Source organism: Anguilla rostrata, chromosome 12 (genome assembly GCF_018555375.3).
Source record: "Anguilla rostrata isolate EN2019 chromosome 12, ASM1855537v3, whole genome shotgun sequence".
Lineage (NCBI taxonomy): Eukaryota > Metazoa > Chordata > Actinopteri > Anguilliformes > Anguillidae > Anguilla > Anguilla rostrata.
The window spans coordinates 1138540-1159005 of NC_057944.1; the positions used below are offsets into that span (position 1 = coordinate 1138540).

Genomic DNA, 20466 nt, shown 5'->3' on the forward strand with positions numbered 1-20466 from the left:
CTAGGGGGTTGCTAGGGAATTCTAAGTGGTTGCTAGGATGTTGCTAGGTGGTTGCTATGGAGTTATAGGTGGTTGCTAGGGTGTTGCTAGGCAGTTGTTATGGTGTTCCAAGTGGTTGCTAGGGTGTTGCTAGGTGGTTGCTATGGTGTTCCAGGTGGTTGCTAGGGTGTTGCTAGGTGGTTGCTATTGAGTTCTAGGCAGTTGCTATGGTGTTGCTAGGTGGTTGCTATGGAATTCTAGGCGGTTGCTATGGTGTTGCTAGGTGGTTGCTATGGAGTTCTAGGCCGTTGCTAGGGTGTTGCTAGGTGGTTGCTATGGAGTTCTACGTGGTTGCTAGGGTGTTGCTAGGTGGTTGCTATGGAGTTCTAGGCGGTTGCTATGGTGTTGCTAGGTGGTTGCTATGGAGTTCTAGGCTGTTGCTAGGGTGTTGCTAGGTGGTTGCTATGGAGTTCTAGGTGGTTGCTAGGGTGTTGCTAGGGGGTTGCTAGGGTATTCGAAGAGGTTGCTAGGATGTTGCTAGGTGGTTGCTATGGAGTTCTAGGTGGTTGCTATGGTGTTGCTAGGTGGTTGCTATGGAGTTCTAGGCCGTTGCTAGGGTGTTGATAGGTGGTTGCTATGGAGTTCTAGGTGGTTGCTAGGGTGTTGCTAGGTGGTTGCTATGGAGTTCTAGGCGGTTGCTATGGTGTTGCTAGGTGGTTGCTATGGAGTTCTAGGCGGTTGCTAGGGTGTTGCTAGGTGGTTGCTATGGAGTTCTAGGTCGTTGCTAGGGTGTTGCTAGGGTATTCGAAGTGGTTGCTAGGATGTTGCTAGGTGGTTGCTATGGAGTTCTAGGTGGTTGCTATGGTGTTGCTAGGTGGTTGCTATGGAGTTCGAGGCCGTTGCTAGGGTGTTGCTAGATGGTTGCTATGGAGTTCTAGGTGGTTGCTAGTGTGTTGCTAGGGTGTTGCTAGGTGGTTGCTATGGAGTTCTAGGCGGTTGCTAGGGTGTTGCTAGGTGGTTGCTATGGAGTTCTAGGTGGTTGCTAGGGTGTTGCTAGGCGGTTGCTATGGAGTTATAGGCGGTTGCTAGGGTGTTGCTAGGGTATTCTAGGTGGTTGCTAGGATGTTGCTAGGTGGTTGCTATGGAGTTATAGGTGGTTGCTAGGGTGTTTCTAGGGGGTTGCTAGGGTATTCTAAGTGGTTGCTATGGTGTTGCTAGGTGGTTGCTATGGAGTTCTAGGTGGTTGCTACGGTGTTGCTAGGTGGTTGCTATGGAGTTCTAGGCCATTGCTAGGGTGTTGCTAGGTGGTTGCTAAGGGGTTCTAGGTGGTTGCTAGGGTGTTGCTAGGGTGTTGCTAGGTGGTTGCTATGGAGTTCTAGGCAGTTGCTAGGGTGTTGCTAGGTGGTTGCTATGGAGTTATAGGCGGTTGCTAGGGTGTTGCTAGGCGGTTGCTATGGAGTTATAGGTGGTTGCTAGTGTGTTGTTAGGTGGTTGCTATGGAGTTCTAGGCCGTTGCTAGGGTGTTTTAGGTGGTTGCTAGGGTGTTGCTAGGGGGTTGCTATGGAGTTCTAGGCGGTTGCTAGGTCTTTACTGAGTCCAATGACGCGACCCATAGTTCTCTATGACAAACGGTTCAAAAGTTATGAAATATCAAACATCAGCCAATCAGGAAGGGGGGCGAGGCTGATCTCCACCAATGGACAATGGACTCTCTACCATGTCCAATGAGGCATTGCACAATTTGTGGGCAATTTTTCCCCATAGAGATGAATGGCCGAATGTTCAAATCTAGAGAGAGACCAGAGTACTGCTGCCAGAAGACAGGGCATTGTGACATCACAAGGGTGAGAAGACAGAGCATTGTGACATCACAAAGGTAAACATTCCGCCATTCATTCTCTATGGGAAAAATTGCCCACAAAAATTCAAATTTTTCAAAAACCGTGCAACCAATCTTTCCACAAAGTAATAGCACACCATTCCCGATCAAGCCGCTCGATTTGACATTTTGCACGTATATGTGGTGCGAAAACTCTGGGAGGAGTAGCGGTCCAAAAAATGGGTGGAAAGATAGAATAATAAAAAAAATAATAATAATAATATGTGCAATAATAATAGTGTAGTTGCCCTAAGGCAACCACACTAATAATAATAAAGAATATGTGCAATAATAATAGTGTAGTTGCCCTAAGGCAACCACACTAATAATAATAATAATAATATGTGCAATAATAATAGTGTAGTTGCCCTAAGGCAACCACACTAATAAATGGATTACACAAGCTTTCTCTGGTCAGCATGAAGTTTGGCTTTCTGGGCATTACTGTTGCACTACGAGTATCATCAAATTGTTGTTGTTGCATAAATGTTTGCATGTTTTCACTTGTGAGCAAGAACATGGACACTGATGTTTCTTATTCTGAAGGGACCCTTTATGTTGTGTAAAATTACAGATTCAGTGTTGACTGTGTATCTGTAGACAGAATTGCATAATTCTTTCTTTATTAGGACTATATGGACACAGAGGAAACCAGCACAAACACAGGAACATGCTAGCTCCATGCAGAGAGGACGCGAACCTGGGACTTGAACTCTGCATTTTTTTATCGTCACACAGATTTTTTTATTGTGTGTGATTTCAGGATTACACATTACACATCAGTGCTCTTATTTCTCTCTAGGAAGCCACAGATAAACACTAATGTGGGTAAAACCAGACCCAAAGTCAAACCTCAGTGTCAAGCATTGGGCTTCAGCCCAAATTGCATTTTTAATGATGCCCATAAAATAGGGAGACTCATAAAGAAGGAGATTGAGGAAGTAAGAGCAGTGAGGGTAATCAGGGGGTTAATTGTAATCATGTAGTGTCAGTCGAAAAGACTGAGGTACATGGCTCTTAAAATAAAAAGACTTGAATCGACAAAAGCAGTTTGTTTTTTAATGAGAGAAAGAACGCTACGGAAAGGTGTTATTAGTGGGGTCTCATTGTCAGTAGACGCCGATTGTTTTTTGGAGGTAGAAGGAGTTTTAGGGGCAAAGCGGATGAAAAGCTATCGGGAGGGAAAAGAACAAGAACATGGATCAGTACTTTTAGAATTTGAGGGAGAAAGGGTCTATTTATATTATGTTTGTTACAGGGTGAGGGAATATGAGAGGGTTCCACTGAGGTGCTATTGGTGTCAGGATTATGAACACCTGGCAGCAGTGTGTAGGAAAAAGGATCACAGGTGTAGAAGGTGTGGGAAAGATGGGTGTTCTGATTGTACGGTGTGTAAAGAACAGGCAATATGCTTTCACTGTGGGAGAAATCATGAAGCAGGAGAAATGCAGTGTGACAGAAAGAAGAGGGAAAGCGAGGTGGAAAGAACACGAGTACAGAATAAAATAACATGCAGAAGCAACGAAGAGAGTGAGGGCAGAAGCGGGAACTGAGAGGAAGGAGCAGAATAGAACTGGAATAGAGGGAAAAGATCAAGGGAGATGTGACAAAGAAATCATGCATTTGAATAGAAGGTTTCTGGCATTTATTGCGATGGTGATTAACTGTGCAAGCGAGATAGACACAAAATTAGAGAGAATCAGGATGGTGGTGGATGCAGCGAAAGAGATCTTGGGATCTTGTGAAGGGGGACGGAAATACAGGAAATACAGGAAATTTTGACGAAAGGGTTTGAAGGGAGTCAGACGCCAGGGATATAGCGAAATAGCAAAAAATCGTGGTTCAGGTATGGGAGGGTGGGGCTATTGTTTTATTTAATTTTTTTTGAGAACTAAATCAGATGCCAATGTACACAGTAGGGGGCGGTAATGCACCAATGTAGGTTTTCCAACCGCCATTAAAACCAGAGAAAAAAAGAAGAAGAAGACTCGGGTTCTGGTTCCTGTTCTTATGTATGCATCTGCCTGCTTGTGTTCTAGTGTGTTCTGCTTGTGTTCCGCCTGCTTGTGTTTCTGCCTCTGTGTTTTCCGCCTGTGTATGCTCTGCTGTTGTGTCTCCTGTGTTCTGCCTCGCCCTTGTCCTGCTCTGTGTTCATTTGGATTTTGAGAAGTTTTGCTTTTTCCCTTTCTGAAGATTTTTGTGTTTTAGAGAGTTGCCCTGTGTGGCCTTTTGTTTATATTTTTGAAGTAAAGGTTTTTGTTTAAACTTTCCTTTTGAGCTTCCTGTGTTTTTCACTCCGCACCTGGGTCCTCACCCCCAAAACGTGACAGAAGGAACCAGCCAGAGCTGGACCCAGCAGAGTTTTTTTTCCTTTTCCCTTTTCCTGCGTTTTTTAGAGTTTTTTTTGTTTAAACATGCCATCAGTGTGGTAGAGTATTAGCGTTGGTGGGGCTGTAGGGGGCAGTATTTCCTCATTGATCGAGTAGAAAACCAGTGTCCATGGGTTCATTCCAATCACTTATTTTCACTCCTTGAAACTCTTCCTGTCCTTTCCTTGCTTCTTAGCGCCACTGAACGAAGGACGTGAAGAAAAGATGCAAGGATGAGATACCAGGAGGGAGGAATCGAGGCAGCATGTGTTAGGCAAATGGAACGTCCTTGCTTAGCATCAGTTTGAAGCCAGGCCATTTACAGTCAGCAAATGTGGAGAGGTGGACCACAGGTAGATCATTTACATGTCACACGCTCCAAGAAAGATGTATCCTCACTGAAGCATCCTCCAGGAGCCTCCTTGCTCCTCCAAGGAGCATTAAATGGATTGGAACATCCTTAAAGATGGCGGATTTGATTGATTTCCAGGTTACGCGAGGACCGAGATGAGGATGGATAAAATATGCGGTTGGAATTAACCCCTGGTGTAATGACACTGATGAAGGAGAAGCTCTCTACAGAATGAGACGTAAAGTTGAGACTCAGGCTCCCTGACGTTATCTCAAAGTGATGGGATGGCTTCCTCAGTTCAGGCAACTGACCATCCTCAGGTTCTGATTGGTTCAATAAACACTGACCATCCTCAGGTTCTGATTGGTTCAAAAAACCCTTCCTCTCCATGTGAGAGTGTTTCTGCAAAAAAAATAAACAATCCTGCCTTGGACCATGCAGTGCTATATATCTGTACAGGATGAGAGTGACTAATATAAAACTAAAATAAAAGATGGCGAAGTACATCTTATTTATATACAGCATTTGGGAAATTATCAGTCTAAATCTATAAAAATTAATTTACTATGAGAATAACATTTGAACAGCTACATTTTTTTGCCAAAGAGCTACCCCTCATCTCAGGCACAAGTAATTTCCTGAAGAAGCTGTAGGGGGTTGGAGGAGGTTGGGGGGGATAAATATGACATATTTACTGAAATACAGACAGAACTGAAGAAAATGAGTACTACGCATCCTTTAACATGGGGGTTATCAACCTTTACTGATCCAGAGACCCCCTCCCCCCACCCAGGCTCAAAGGCATCCAGGAGACCCTTTTAAGTTAAAAGATGATATCTATTTTAAAAAAAGGTTTTAGAAGGTTTGTGGTTGGTGGGGGGTGGGGGTTCACATTGTGATTGCAGACAATGTGGTTGGGGAAGGGGGGGGGGGGTGGTTTGGGAGATCAACAGACCCCCAAATGCAAACCAAATCTTTGCCAGAATCAGTTGTTGGGAAACAGACAGTTTTGTGTATTCTGCGTTTGGGAAGTTTCCGCTGGGCCCCGGGGGGGGAAGGGGGTGAGCCCCCCTGTTGTATTCAATTTCAATGTGAATGGTACCTGTTTGAATAGGTAGGATGGATTTGAATTTGAATGGTCCAATCGGAAGGAAGCACAGCCTCTATCACCAATCAGAGGCAGTGCTCCCTTTTAACAATATAATTCCACAATATGCAAATACCAGTCTACTGGAAACTGTATAAATCTGATCACCCACCAATACTATTTTGAACTTCCTTGCTGAGTTGTTCCCGTAGCCGGCTGCGTAATAAATCTTCCTGTTTTTACTACAAACTTTTGATCTGCTTCTTCCTGGCCTAACGGTCATTTTACCTGTTTTTGGTAACATCTTGATTCACTTACAAATTGGCGCTGCGAGCAGGGTGGATTCGATTCCTGACCTCCGTGGGTTCCCTGACCAATGCAAGAGGAGTGAGTACCTTGTTCTTCCACCATATAGTTAGGCGATTGGAAGGCAAGCTTGCGGAGGTCTGGAACGCTCCACCCAGTGGTATGTAACCTATACTGTAACTTGACCGGTGTAGAGGCAATTAATTGTTTGTAGTTAAAAACTGCGTCTTTTTGTGTCTATTGTGATGTTATGTTTTAACTGATTTTGTATCAGGTAATGTTTGAATGTACCAGCGCTGTTTATGTTTTGGAATATAGCTATATTGTGACAGGGTGAGGTTCATCCTAACCTGAGGAGAGTGAGTTTTCACGCCAAAAAGGTGAATACGTGGTTGCGTATCTGCGGCAGGCTGAGTTTTTGGCCCGCGGCCCAGAGTGACTAATTATTTTCACGCCTGGTTATTCGATTGTGTGGATCGAAGAAGCGTATATCGTGTCTGTGTTTTCATGTCCCGGGGAGAGTTGAGTTTTTGCGCCCCGGCTCAGAGTTAAAGACAAAGGAGTGTCTCTAACTTGAGTATCTGTGAGTACGTTACCGCGGCACGTTGACATTTCAACCCGCAGTCCAAGGTGACAAACTATTTTCATATCTTGGGTAGTAGGTTTAGAAATACCTACGAAGCGTACTCTTGTCTGTGTTTTTATGTCCCGAGGAGAGTTGAGTTTTTGCGCCTCGGCCTAGAGTGAGAGACAAGGGAGTAGTCTCTCACTTAGGTTTTTGTGAGTCTGTGCTGAGGCAGGCTGAGTTTTTGGCCCTCAGTCCAGGGGACGAAGGTTGTACCGTACCTGGAGTATTAGGTGAGTGGGCTATTATAGCCGCTCTTCCTAAGAAGCTTACTCGTGTCCGACGTGAATCACGTCATTGTTGTGTTTTCGATACTGTTTTGGGTCATTATTGTTGTTTGACATTGTTCTGAGTCTTTATTGTTTCGTGTTCGTATTGTTCTTGATAGTTTGTTAAGTGTTGGCCAGTAACGCGCATTTATACTTATATATTATTATATCTAGATACAGATTGATATGAAGTGTACACAATATAGTTGACAGATTATATTACCTAAGTAATATAATAGAATCATAGATAGTATTATAAACTGATTGAGGTTCCGGTCTATTAGCCTAAGGACTGCGGACCCTATATGAACCTGAAATAATGGAGTAAGGTTAATAATGACTAATCTACAGATCTCTGAAGAGTTTTTCAATTGTGGGGACTAAAAATGGTGAAAGACAGGTTAAGTGAAGACGGTTAGGAAGGCTGCTATGTGTTCTCTGCTAAGGAAAAAGGTGAGAACGGTCCTTTAGGGATACGCTGCTATCTTATGGTAATTCAGGGAATGAATTGAGTAGAGGCAGTGGTGATTTCCTGACCATGGTAATTGATGGTAGTCTTCCCATTTTTTAGAAACAAAGCATTGTGGAGAAATGATTACACTTTAAGAGACTGTAGTGATCTATTGGGCATGGGCTGCATATATATATATTAAGAAATAGCATAAGGATGTGGTCACCATAAGCCCCTAAATATTCTTAATTTATGAGCCCAAGATAAGGGAGTAAAAATAAATAAATAAATAAATAAATAAATAAATAAGGTATCATCCTATAGGGCTATCAGCCCTACATATATTTATAAATATTATACAATATTAAAATGTAACTGTGGGTGATCTGTGGGGTTACCAAGGGCAACTGAGGCCATGTAAATACACCAGAGATGGAGGAAGGATTTTAAATGACTGGTGATATTTGAGCTTGTGGGTGAATAGGAGATTCCTAACTAGTGCAGGAACCCCCAATACAAAATGGGGGATTGGTACAAGAAACCAACTAATCAATTCAAACTGACTAATCATTTGTTTTGAGTGAATATTGCAGGCTTGTGTCCCAAGTGTCTTTCACGGGATCACAGAACTGGACCTGACCTGGCTGAGGACAAAGCAACATTCCTGGTTGAACCTGGATCCTGGTGAAAAACATAATTGGACGACATTTTATCCAAATTTGGTCTGGACCACACAGGCTCATGATTCCATCAGCTGCTTCCAGTGACTGGAACTCTGGTGTGGTCCTACATTACATAGTTAGGAAAATACAAGGGTGAGACCCAACATGGGGCACAATAATCCCTGTCTACCCTTATAGCCCCTGGGGGCTATCCATCTCTCCATTCAGACACATAGTTCCAGGACATGTGCACCAACACGGCAGGCGGAAGTTGAACCTGGATGATGGCCCCACAAAAGACATTTTTAATGTTGTACATTTTTGGTGTCCCGTTTTAATGTTGTACATTTTTGGTGTCCTGTTTTAATGTTGTACATTTTTGGTGTTTTGTTGTAATGTTGTATGGTATATAGTGAAAGGTAGCCACTGGGTCCATAGCGAATGGCACAATATTGGTGACAAACAGAGGACTACTTTCTAACCAAACTACTCAATGCCTAACATTTCCTACTGCACTAATCTAACTGACACCTCTACCACTATCTCTATTCTAATCACTCCTGATGTCACCAGTAAACACCTCTGCTCCAGCACTTCATAGCTGGGTGTTAAACCCTAATAACAAATGCAGAAAAAAGGCAACAAATGGCCCAGTGGCTAGAAGGTGGTATTTGTGTGTATTGTCACATTGTAAGTAGAGGTGCCTGTACCTGGTAATAGGCCTTGTACACGACGCTTGTAGAATTCTTTCCTTTGTTTTCTTTAACATTATTCAGCCGGCCTTACCCATATCAATGGGTTCTCATATATCATGCTTACTACACTTTTAGAATATTGGTCAACCTCTCTTACTGTCTGCCCAGTGCCGGCCAGCAGCAGATGGGCTTCTCCTTTGTGAGCCGGGTTCTGCTCAAGGTTTCTTCATATTAAAATCTGGAAGTTTTTCCTTGCCACGGTTGCCATAGGCGTGCCACAAGGGGATTTTAGGCCTGGGTTCTATATGTGGGAGGTGTAACTGACCAATTGACAATACTGTTCTGATTTCCTGTAAGCAAGTTGACCTGACCATATGCTTTATGTTGGGTCAAAAAGGAGGGACTGTTGGGAAACAGACAGTTTTGTGTATTCTGCGTTTGGGAAGTTTCCGCTGGGCCCCGGGTGGGGAAGGGGGTGAGCCCCCCTGTTGTATTCAATTTCAATGTGAATGGTACCTGTTTGAATAGGTAGGATGGATTTGAATTTGAATGGTCCAATCGGAAGGAAGCACAGCCTCTATCACCAATCAGAGGCAGTGCTCCCTTTTAACAATATAATTCCACAATATGCAAATACCAGTCTACTGGAAACTGTATAAATCTGATCACCCACCAATACTATTTTGAACTTCCTTGCTGAGTTGTTCCCGTAGCCGGCTGCGTAATAAATCTTCCTGTTTTTACTACAAACTTTTGATCTGCTTCTTCCTGGGCTAACGGTCATTTTACCTGTTTTTGGTAACATCTTGATTCCCTTACACATTAAATGCATTCTAAATACAAGCTGCATGTGTTATGCAGTAGCAACATTTCATTTGTTTTTTGACAGGCAGGTGGATCAAGCTGTTCATTGGGTCCAACCCCCAAAATCTTGCTAATCACATGTTCCCACTGTGCCTCGCCTTTGGGAAATGTCAAAATAAACAAGTCAGAAGTCAGGGCAGGGCAGGTCTGTAGGTTTCCCTGTTGACCTTATCCACGGCCTTCCAAAGACGTGGCTATTGCCTGCAAATACATTGGGCCAAAACCAATTTCATGGCAGATGAGAGGAGAACGAGAGAGAAGGTGAAGGCTGATGTCACATCCTTTCTTTTCTTGGCCCCGGTCATGTTGACAGTCAACAGCAAGTGGCAGCAGGTGATGGTGCTGGTCACAAGGTCATTTCAGAGAACACACCTCCAGCAAACATGACCAAGACCTGACCATGTCACAATCAGCGTAGTAATCCTCTGTATCTAAATCACACATCATAGGAATACCTCCTCACTGGGACTGCGTGAAGTCATAACACCACAGAAAGACACAAAATGTATGATATGTTCAGTTGGATTCTCTACTTTTTGCAGGCAACTGGAAGTAAAGTAAAACAGAACTGGAAGTAAGGCACAAGGTTTTACTCTCAAAAAAACAAAGTGTACACAATCAAACTCAAGTAGAAACTTTATTAGTAAAACAAAAGAGGCCAAGTCTAGCATTAGCATACTTCTATCTACGCATCAAGTGCTTAGTGCCACAACAAGATTAAGTACTTTAAATATTAAAATACAACAGCCACTCGGTTATATATAGACTTCTGCAAACAGCACATGTAGCAGCTACAGCTCTTTAAATAGCTTTAAATATTCTTCTTGACATGCTATTTCTGTTTTGCCAGAGCCCCATCTAGTGGCTACACAGCTGTAATGTGATTGTGGATTTGCGTATGAATGTTGAGTCACAGCTGTAATGTGATTGTGGATTTGGGTATGAATGTTGGGAAGCACAGCTGTAATGTGATTGTGGATTTGGGTATGAATGTTGGGAGGCACAGCTGTAATGTGATTGTGGATTTGGGGATAGTGCTCTCACCCTTGGCTGTGAGCAGGGGTTGGGGAACAAGCGCACTTTGCCAAAATCGTCGGCAGAGACCAGGAGCTTGGCGTCATGTGACCTGCACACGGCGTTGATATCTGTACCATCAGCACCATCTGGCCAGATGCCTGACAGGAACACAAAAACATAACAACACATCATGATGAGAACAGACCATTCAGCTCATCTATACCATTTACCTACAAATGAGAGAGTATCTAGCGCTAACCAGTCACAAACTAAATTATCAAATGCTGCATCAGACCTGCACACAGACCCCTGAGGGTCTGTGCCTCTACTACATGACCTGGCAGGTTGTTCCACATATTAAAAATGCTTCCTGACAAGCTTGGGTAATTTACTTTTTTCCTCAATTTCCACCAATGCCCCCCTTTTCAACTGACAGAACTAAACCTGAACTGACACTCACCGAACACGCTAAAGCAGCCCCAGGGGGGTGAGCACCCACTCACCGAACACACTAAAGCAGCCCCAGGGGTGAGCACCCACTCACCGAACACACTAAAGCAGCCCCAGGGGGGTGAGCACCCACTCACCGAACACACTAAAGCAGCCCCAGGGGTGAGCACCCACTCACCAAACACACTAAAGCAGCCCCAGGGGGGTGAGCACCCACTCACCGAACACACTAAAGCAGCCCCAGGGGTGAACACCCACTCACCGAACACACTAAAGCAGCCCCAGGGGGGTGAGCACCCACTCACCAAACACGCTAAAGCAGCCACAGGGGTGAACACCCACTCACCGAACACACTAAAGCAGCCCAAGGGGGGAACACCCACTCACCGAACACACTAAAGCAGCCCCAGGGGGGTGAGCACCCACTCACCGAACACACTAAAGCAGCCCCAGGGGTGAACACCCACTCACTGAACACACTGAAGCTTAGCACGCAGGTGGAGGCGGCCCACTCCAGGTTCCGCACAGTGTCTGCACTGGTCAGGTGTTTGCCACTCGCGGCTTCCCCTGTGGAGCGGGGAAAGAACGGGGGCGTGAGCAGCAGTGTGTGGACTGTGACCGGCTCTCTGACCAGACTGCGACTCTCTAAGAAAAAGGCTCACAGAATAAGATCTCGTAGTCTCCTGAGTTGGTGACGATGTACTGGCTGTCGGCGGACCAGTCCAAGTGGGTCACAAAACTGGAGTGGCCCTGTGAAGTAAAATTAAGCAGAAACAAAGTCAAGCATTAATGAGGCTGTGTTATCCCCTTTAACTATTTCAACTGCTACATTCTTTTGCAATTGGGACTTTTAGACATAACACAATATTAACATCTTGTTTATTCATGATATGAATGTGTACAGATATAGACTGATGTTTGTAGAAAACTGAGGTCATTTGTTTCTGAAATGTGATATTTCTATTTGCAAGACTAATAAATTAACATAATAAAAGACAACACATTCCATGAAGCAGTGCATTTTACCCACCGTGCATTTCCCGGCACGGCTGTACTTCCTGCCATTCTCTGTCACAGCATAGATGTAAACAAAGTTGTCGTGGGATTTCACTGCCAGGTAGGCCCCATCTGTGAAGCAGAGGATCAGATGACTGCATAATGGTATACACTGAAAATATTTCCAACACAAATGAACTGTGCTCTAATGTCAGCCTTTAAAAAAATGATGCCCATATAAAAATAAATTCAGAAACCACATTCATGAGATCATTAAATATGGGCTATATGAAGAAAAAACGTCTTCACTGAATGGAAGCCTTATAGAAGGAATATTACATACATTATTAAGATAAATAGATATATATTACTTTATAAATGCCTTCATTGCACTGTAAGTGAAATCCATTTATATTTTAAATATATCGATTTACTGGATTTGCCTCAATGAGTTAAGTGCTTATCAACAATCTCACATTAAAAAAGTGCGTCTGATTGTAAATTCCTGTGTAATCAACCCGTACACCTGTGGTGATGTTTTACACTAAGCGTACATAACAGTAGACTCAGTATACAACAACATTTCACTGATGTAGGGAATATGCCAAACTGTTGAAAATTCTTCAACTACTTTTTTCTTTCTTTCACCTCCTCTGAACTGAGAAAGACATACTTCGTAATTTATTAGAGAGAACTGGACATTGTTGCCAATTAAAATGAAAGTTCTGTAAAAATACACATAATAAACTGTCTAAATGTGAAAAACCAACTTCATACATATACATTTTGTTATATTAATACAGCCTTATTTCTTATATCAACTTTAAGACAAGCAACACGCTCGGAATTATCTCATCGCGACCCACTAAACCCAATGGCGCAGACGTTGCTTCCTAATTTCAAACTGCTTTCCTAAAGGCTGTTTTGCATCCTGCAACTTGGGTTACAACTGTGAATATGTAGGGATTCCTGGACATGCTGATAGCGACCACATTTTCTCATATTAACTTCAAATACACAAGACAGGACACTTATAACAGCATGCTAGCAAATTTATGTCAAGTTACATTAATTTATATGGGGCGGTCGATACAGGATCATGGGATTGTTTTGTTTAGGACAGGTTTAGGTCTCGGGTATTCCAGGAAGCTGGATTGTCAGCTCACCTGTGAAAAATATTTGGCTTTAGTTTTTAATGTTTTGACAGTGGGGCAGGGAGGTATCTGCTCTAACAAGAGGATTGTCTCAGCTAACATGCAGGAAGCAGTCAGGTAGAAGCAAACTGCAAACATAGAATGCATATCAGGCCAGTGCTATATGTACCACAATTAAACCATCAGTGAAAGCCCAGGATATACCGGTATATTTATTAATCAATGACAAACTATGTTCTGCAGCATATCTACCAATTTACCCACACAGATATAATTTCTGATTAACAATGTTGTACATTTTCAGCTCTCATAAAATGCCAATAGTACAGATTCGGATGTAGTCAGCTGAAAGGAACTTAGCTTACAAAGGAGATGGTACAGTATAATGGGCATATCCAATTTGTTCAGGTGCTGGGCATAAATAATATGTAGAATAAAGAAAATGTCTGATGATTGAACAGACTAGGCAGAATTTGTGTCATTTCAAACAGATTGGAATATGGGTTTAACATCAGCATGCCTTTGGAACTGAGACGCGCAAGTGAGTACATTTAACATGGTCGGTGAAAATAGCGGTGATATGTGTTATTCAACCAACCATTTAAACAGAAACAATTATGCTCTAGACATTACAGTAAACAGTAAATTAACACATACAAATGCAACATTATAAACTTGCACCAGCATGCCTTATCTGATAGAAGAACAATAATCACATTATCAGAACAGACAGAACAGACATTGCCACACGAATACCTAACACAAACGCAATTTTCCCCCATGTGGAATAAGCCGGCATTTTGGAAAAACAGAGTTGCGCGGTCTCTAATAAAAATGATTAACATGGCTTACAGGCTCGTCACGTAACAGAAATAATATAAAATGACACCAACACAACAATCCTGTAATGTAATTACAGTATCACATTTTGCAGTAGATTACTGACTTATCAATGTTCAGTCCAAAAACTCTTATTGACAGTTTTAAGTTTGGCCTTACAATCCTTCCAGCTTCTCCCATTGTTATGCCTGGATTTATGACATGGTCAATCACTGTGGCTCTAAATTCATTCGATACAGCAGGATTTCTGCTACCTGCTTGACCACAACCTCAGCCTCAGCCACGGCCCGTCCATCAGTACCAATCGCATTGGGCTGCTCCATGTTGTCAGACACTGCTGAATGTAGTGCTGTGAAACTGCCTTTTATGTTGGGATTGCCAATCGTGCTGCAATGCGACTCACCTGGGCAATGTTGTTGGACGAGACAGGATTGCAAACATGTTGCCTTTATTTTACAATCTGCATGTGTAGCAATAATAATTTGGAAGTCTTAATATGAGGTGACTGTATTGTGAAAACTGAGTGTGATTTAGAGTTTTGTACTTTGTGTGTAGGTACAGCAATTTGTGTCTTAAGGTAAGAATTTTGCCGGTTGTTGGTTTAGCTCATTGCATTCAAAGCAGCCAAAGCAGTCATAACATACTGTATCGTACTTGCAGATATTAGAAATGCATATGAAAAAATGAGAAAAACTGTAGGGTCTCAGGAACATCTCAGAGACTGGATGTCATGCAAACCACACTTCTGCCTTGATTGTGGCTTAGTGGCCTAATCCATTGAACTGATGTGCAGCAGATTCAGGTTCAAACCTGCAGGAAAATGATTTATTTGAGAGTTAACAGAAACATAACTGCTCAATAGGCAAGCAGTGACTTTTCAAAATGTATTGAGTTGTGGTTACACTGCAGTAAAAGAAGCAAGCATTCATCAGACGCTACACAACTTTCCTTATAATGGATTTTATTTCCACTACTGTAGATGAATTTTATTGCTTCATCTGTGTAGATTTCAGCCCCATTCTGATCTACTCACATTGAGCCCAAATGAAATAAGTACTACTGTGTCACAGGAGTTCAATACATCATACAATAATAAATCATAACAGCAAAGCATTTGATATTTTTATAATTCAGGTTTAATCACTGAAGATTATTGTCTAAAGATACAGAAAATTACAGCAACTGTTCAAACAAAACAAAATAAATAAGGAAACTCAACCCATCATTGTTTACAGTAATGAAAGGAAATAAGTACACTGCAGTGATCATTTGCATTCTCCCTATCAGCTGCATTTGCCCACAGAAATTTGCACATTCGAACTCAAATGAAAGCATGAAAAGGAATGAAAGAAACTGTAAAAACTAGCAAAATGCACATTTAAGTGGAGGAGTTTGCCACTGGCTTCTTTTATACAAAGATGTAGATACAGGAGAGAATTATTTCTTCAAAAACATTTTACCCTGCCATCTTTTGCCATTATTACACTCGTTACACATGTTATATTAATGTTTTAATAATAAAAAGTTCATAAACACACCTTGAACATTTGCAATATAAATGTATTCAAATGTAATAAGAAATATAATCATATTTAGATAGGATGTGATAAACCTTAACCTGCTAAAAGATCATACTCCTATGTACAGGGTTTAAGCTGTACTGAGGTTATTATTGGGCACAGCTGAAATTGCACTGGTAAGGCATTGGTCAAGGAAGATTGCAAGTGTGTCGACGTGTGTATGTGTGTTTGTGTTTGTGTGTGTGTGTGATTGGGTGAGAGTGTGTTTGTGTGTGTGTATTTCTGAATGTGCTTGTGTGCATGTGTGCGTATGTTTGTGGGAGTGACTACGGATGTGAGTATGTGTGTGCAAGTGCATGTGTATGCGTGTGTGCATGTGTGTGAGTATGTGAGTATGCGTGTGTGTGCACGCATGTATGTGTGTATGTCTGTGTGTGCACACGGGTGCCTGTGTGTATGGGTAAGAGAATTTGTTTGTGTGTGTTTATACGTGTGTGTGTGTGTGTGTGGGTGTGTGCATTTGTGAATGAATGTGTGCGTCTGTTTGAGTGAATTACTGTGGATGTGAGAGTGTGTGTGCGATTGAGAATGAGTGTATGTATGTGTGTGTGTGTGTGTGTATGTGCGATTGAGAATGAGTGTATGTATGTGTGTGTGTTGTGGTGCCCCAAGGCCCTGTCGGTGCTCCACAGGAGAACACAAGAAGCACCAGGGCGGCCAGGCCTACCGCCACCGGCGACTACTGGGGCAAGTGGTGAGTGGGCATTACCTCCCAAACAACATTTTGGAAGATTTCAGGACCAGGGACAGCAATCCGCAGAGCAGGTGAGCTTCCACCGATCAGCACCACGGACAGGGCTACAGCAGAGTGCAGGTATGTGGAATTTTCCACTGTGCTGCAGCACACTTGAGGCTGCTTGAGCAGATTGCCTCACAGGTTATAAGGAGCAGAACAAAGGAGTGAGAGGCAGGCTGGGGCTAGAGAGAGAAACTACGCCTGGCTTCTCTCCTCACCTGGTCCTGGGGTGGTAAGCGGCCGTGGGCCAACTTAAAAAATACGAATTACAGGATTGAAACTGTCAAGGGTAAAGGACTGTGGAATAGGTTGGGGGTAAAGGGCTGGCACACTGTCTGACTGTGGGAGTGGTCTCCTCGCACCTATAGGACAGAGGGCTGGAGGACAATTACTACATGGCTGGAAGGACGACGGAGAGAGGAGACAGACCTGGACTGGGCTGGCCTGTACCCAATCACGCTCCTAACTATTGTTCCCTTTGTATCTCCAGGAGGAGCGTACTTGCCCTGGAGAGGACGATTAATACCCCGACTGGGAAGAATTTCAGTTATTTTTTGCTTCCCCTTCCCCAGAATTTAATCTCAATAAATTCCTTTTGTGTTAACTGACCCCGGGACTCACTGTACTGGTTTTTGTATTGGTTTGGCAACCGCAACCTCAGTTGGCCAGGAAGCTCACAATACATATACTTTCTTTCAGTGAAATACATTTTTCAAAATAAAGGACTTCAAACATTTTACTTTGCATTTCATGATATTCAAGTTGATCTTTATTTTTTTCCTCAAGTGTATTTTTATTATTTTATATTAGACATCACACAAGTCAAGGAAACAAAAAGAAGAAGAAAAAAACCTATAAGACAAACAGAGCAAACTCCCAATAGGTGATGAAGCATGTTACAAGTGAATGGGCTATTTGTCCAAGTATGAAATAAAAGGGAGCCAGATTCTTTCAAATTCTTTTAACCTATCTTTTAAAAGCTATCTAAGTCTTTCGAGGTGCAGTACATATAGCTTGGTAAGCCATAGTTCAGACGATGGTGCCTCTACCTTTTTCCAAAACATGAGTATGAGTTTTTTGGCTGTCATTAGTCCATATGATATAAAATGACACTGAGCTATGCTTAGGCTCTGGGCCCTTCCAGATATTCCTAAAACAATTAACATTGTATCTGGGTCTATGTTCATCCCTACAATCTCCCTAAAAAATCCAGAAAATGTCTGTGCAGAAGCCTTGCAATCTGAAACAGAGTGTGCTTTGGCCGTATTCTTTACCTTCCCGAACTCCGGAAATTTGTATGTTTTGTCTCTACCTCTACCTTTTAGATCTGCCTTCTAGGTCTGTGCATTTCTTTGTTAGTTGAGTGACCTCGGTAGTGAGATGATCCACTTGACCCTTTAGTTTCGTTATTTCACTGGCTGTAGATGTAAGAGAGTGCTCCATGTCTTTTATGGCCGACTCTTGTTCGGTCACTGCTAGTTGTATAGCCTCCATCTTGGAATTTGTGGTGTCCCTCAGTACCTCAGTGATTCGACAACATCTTCAATCTTAAGAGTCAATTCTGGCGCACACTTCCTTTTTTACCGAGTCTAACTCTGACTGGAGGGAATCTATTCCTCGGAGTACAGGATCAGCAGCAGACGGTACATCTTCATTGGGGTGCCGGGTCTCAGGGTAGCACGGTGTTTCCTTGAGGCCTGTTTCCTCTGCAGCGTCTTTTTTGGCTGTCGGCATTTTTTGTTGTTGTTCGTTTAGATATTTCAAAGTTTATGCCTAATTGAGTAACTGCAAGTGTGATACCACACTAATATGTGGCTATGTTAGGTTTTTGTCTCGCTCTGAGATGAAACTTACCAAAAGGTTAGGGAGCTACCACAACACACGTCTTACTCGCTCATGGCCACCGGAAGTTCCCCAAGTTGATCAATTTTAATTGAGTAATTCTACAGCTACAATTAGGTTGTAGGGCTCAAATGTGGGTTTGGTTAGGGTTACCCTAAACCCCACCCCATCTGGAGCTAGGTCACTCCCCTTTGGAGCAGCTCCTTCTCACAACAAGGGGTACTACTTACCCCTGCAGATACTGATACATGGTAAAACAAAGGCAGCGATTGGTCATTTTCACTCTGTCCAAGTACTCTCTTTACAACTGATCAAACAGCACATTTAAAAGATCTGCTACACTGGTAGGAAAACTGCTGCCCAATGAAAATCCACCGACAAAAACAGGAGGAGCCATTAGCTCAGAAATAACATTTTAGGAAAATGTTCACACGAATATGTATCCTTTAATTGCTTACAAATTATCAGTGTGCTACAAGGAAGATCAGAGCCAGATATAAAGTCACTTATTAGTGGACTGTAAGTGGAAATCAAATCTCTTCCAATTAAGACAAAAAAAATCTCTTCCAATTAATGTTGACATGCTTTGTGTAAAAAGAGTAAATGATATGCAATTAAAATTTCACTTCAAATTTGACCAAGACAGTTTTGTGTCTTTACAATGTTAAAATATGTAAGAAGTCTGTCTGCTTTTTAGAGTTAACACAATTGCATTTAAACACTTTAAAATGCCTAAATGGAATGAAGAATGACAGACTCATAAATTGGGAGATATCTTTTCATCCTGCACTTTGGGTTCCCCTTTGGTTTAGTTTCTTTTTCAATCCCCAGAATGGAAAAAACACATATTTTTGATTGCTAAATTTTTGGAAGTCACAGATGAAGAAACATATTTTGGAAGAAACAGATGATTTTTGAATGGGAAAAAAATCACATATGTAGGAATAGTCTTGGGTTTAGGGTCCGGGTTTAGAGCTAGTGAGGATTTTTACCAGGAATTTTTCATCATCAAAGGTTTAAATTATGATAGGTTGTGTCATTTCCAGACATTCAGGGTGATAGTTCAGTACACATGGTAGCAGTGAACTGTGCAAGCAGCGTTATCCATGATACAATGAAGAGATTTCAAATCAACTACTGAGAAGGTACAACTGTAATTGTACCTTCTAGTCCCATCTAGTGGATTCTAAAGGCATTGCATATAATGAAGGCAAAGTTGCCTGAGTGTCGTTTAAATGTCTTTTACGTGATCTCCATAATCTCTGAAGTGCATAGCTTTTCCGTGTTGAACTCAAAAATATGAAATTAAATACACAAAAATGTATCTTGTAACAAAATGAGATGAGATGTGTCTATTCACATCAGTAAAAATGGCTGAGGTATAAACTGCACTATCCCATGTGAAATATACATACATTATACATATACAGTGAGCTCCATAATATTGGGACATTTTCTTAATTTGGCTCTGTACTCCACAATTTCAAATTTGTAATCAAATTATGTACAATTGGTTAAAGTTCAGATTCTCAGCTTTTATTAAAGGGTATTTTTGCACCATTTAGAAATTACAGCACTTTTTATACATCCTCCCAGCATTTCAGGAAACCATAATATTCGGGACAAATGGCTTCACGGGTGTTTCTGATTAGTCAGATGTGTTCAATTGCTTTCTTGCTGCAACTATAAGAGAGTTTTTCATATCTCTTCTTGGTTCTAGTCCAGTTGATTGCCTCTGGAGACTGTCATTGCCATTTTCCAACAAGAGGACCAGAGTTGTGCCAGTGAAATCAAGGAAGCCATTATGAGGCTGGGAAATAAGAAGAAGAAAAAAACAGTCACGGACACAGGCCAAACATAGGCTTACCAAAATCAACTGTTTAGAACATCATTAAGAAGAAAGAGAACAATGGTGAGCTCAGTAATCGCAAAGGGCCTGGTGCCAAGGAAGATCTCTACAATTGATGAAAAAACCCCAGTCCAACAGATCAGAAACACTCTTCAGAAGGCAGGTGTGGATGTGTCAGTGACTACTGTCTGCACAAGACTTCACAAACAGAACTACAGGGGCTATACTGCACGATGCAAACAGGATGGTCAGGTTAGTTTGCTACGAAGTACCTAAAAGAGTTCTGGAAAAAGGTCTTGTGGACAGATGAGACTCAGATTCACTTGTATCACTTGTATCAATTTTCCACATATTCAGTTAGAGAATCTTTAAAGATTTCCTTTGTGCATCAAACCACGTTGGTCAAGTCCTGTCATCACTGTATGACAATGTAAAAAATCGTTAATTTTAAAGGAGATAGCCAG

General features: G+C 42.1%; 3 protein-coding genes across 38 annotated transcripts in view; 1 reads left to right on the forward strand and 2 right to left on the reverse strand.

Annotated features, from left to right (window-relative positions):
• LOC135235493 (NACHT, LRR and PYD domains-containing protein 12-like) overlaps nt 1–20466 on the forward strand; it is a 419768-nt gene that overhangs the window by 75706 nt on the left and 323596 nt on the right. The gene's annotated exons all lie outside the window — the stretch shown is intronic.
• LOC135235983 (echinoderm microtubule-associated protein-like 2) lies at nt 10397–14318 on the reverse strand. Its single transcript, XM_064302092.1, has 5 exons — nt 14250–14318; nt 12036–12206; nt 11668–11755; nt 11477–11572; nt 10397–10713 (listed from the first exon to the last, which is right to left on the reverse strand). The coding sequence occupies exons 1-5, from the start codon at nt 14316–14318 to the stop codon at nt 10397–10399; spliced, it is 741 nt and encodes a 246-aa protein (XP_064158162.1).
• Nucleotides 19668–20466, reverse strand: part of LOC135235498 (cytochrome P450 2M1-like) — a 340188-nt gene continuing 339389 nt past the window's right edge. For 3 of the 4 annotated variants that reach the window (XM_064301031.1, XM_064301030.1, XM_064301034.1), the window contains exon 10: nt 19668–19963. In XM_064301031.1, coding sequence (XP_064157101.1) covers nt 19870–19963 — 94 coding nt within the window. In that variant the 3' untranslated portion in view covers nt 19668–19869. The remainder of the gene's footprint in view (nt 19964–20466) is intronic. The other variant, XM_064301033.1, reaches the window with a different exon arrangement.

Excerpts from the sequence above, each read along its gene's own strand:
- LOC135235983 (XM_064302092.1), bottom strand. The coding sequence starts at position 14,318 with ATGGAGCAGCCCAATGCGATTGGTACTGATGGACGGGCCGTGGCTGAG. Across the intron at positions 12,207-14,249 it reads CTGAGGTTGTGGTCAAGCAG|AGCACAGTTCATTTGTGTTG; the intron begins GTAGCAGAAATC and ends GGCTGACATTAG. Across the intron at positions 11,573-11,667 it reads AGACTACGAGATCTTATTCT|GGGAAGCCGCGAGTGGCAAA; the intron begins GTGAGCCTTTTT and ends CCCGCTCCACAG.